This window comes from Chinchilla lanigera, unplaced genomic scaffold (genome assembly GCF_000276665.1).
Source record: "Chinchilla lanigera isolate Chin_1 unplaced genomic scaffold, ChiLan1.0 scaffold00088, whole genome shotgun sequence".
NCBI classification, from domain to species: Eukaryota; Metazoa; Chordata; class Mammalia; order Rodentia; family Chinchillidae; genus Chinchilla; species Chinchilla lanigera.
In genome coordinates, this window is record NW_004955489.1 from 8,850,835 (window position 1) to 8,851,717 (window position 883).

General features: G+C 63.2%; 1 protein-coding gene across 1 annotated transcript in view; it reads left to right on the forward strand.

Annotated features, from left to right (window-relative positions):
* Positions 1 to 524: 524 nt before the first annotated feature.
* Map7d3 (MAP7 domain containing 3) overlaps positions 525 to 883 on the forward strand; it is a gene marked incomplete in the record, with an annotated part of 33,509 nt that continues 33,150 nt past the window's right edge. Inside the window, 1 exon segment of the mRNA XM_013504494.1 lies at positions 525 to 648. Coding sequence (XP_013359948.1) covers positions 582 to 648 — 67 coding nt within the window.

The following is an 883-nucleotide window of genomic DNA, read 5'->3' on the forward strand; positions in this document are numbered from 1 at the left end:
TTCCATAGCGGTCTCCATCAACAGTGTCACAATTTGTTGTGCAACCATATAAGAAAGTCCCTGCCTGTGAATGACAACCCTAACACCTCACAGCAACCTGTATCCCTCCCAGCCTCTCCTTGGGTCTTTTCCCTCAACTAGGATCTTTCTTTGTGTAGTGTTTCAAACATTAACAAACTCATGGCACAAATGCACACAGAAAGCACCTCAGAAATGCTCCTTAACTGAATGGATTTGTGGAGGAAGGATGGAATGTTACTAAGTTGCTAGGTAGAGGGATAAAGGGAGAAAGGAATGCTGGATGGCCAAGCAGGCTGCTGATTGGCTGGCGCTCAGGATGTACAGGTAGAACACAGAACAAGGGAGAAGGTTTCTTTAGGTAAGTTAGTCTCTACCCGGCAGGCGCAGCAGAGAGGGAAGAGCCCCGGTACCCGGGCTGAAGGTCCGAAAGCAGCGCGCAGGCCTTCGGGCCCCGCCTCGCCCCGCCCCCCGGGGTCCCAGCCCCGGCCCGGAGGAGCTTGCCGTAGCGCCTGCGCACTGCGGCCCCAGAGCGGCCGGGGGTTCCCAGCGCGGCTCGGAAGATGGCGGACCGCGGTGTCGCCGGCGGCGGCGGCAGCACATCCTTACGGGGGCTGCGGGAGCGCATGGGTGAGCGGGCCGGCAGCCCCGGGGGGGACTCGGCCCGCGTGGGAGGCGGGGTTCGGCGGCCTCGGCGACCGGCACAGCGCCGCGGCGGACTCCTGAAAACTTTTTTCCGGAGTTGCCTAGCGCCGTCCGGTCCTCCCCTCACCCCCGGCAGAGCCCCGGGGCTGGGACCGCGGGAGTCCTCGCGGGAGGCGGGAGGGGAGACGGCCGAGCCCGGCTGCCAACCGCCGGGACGCCG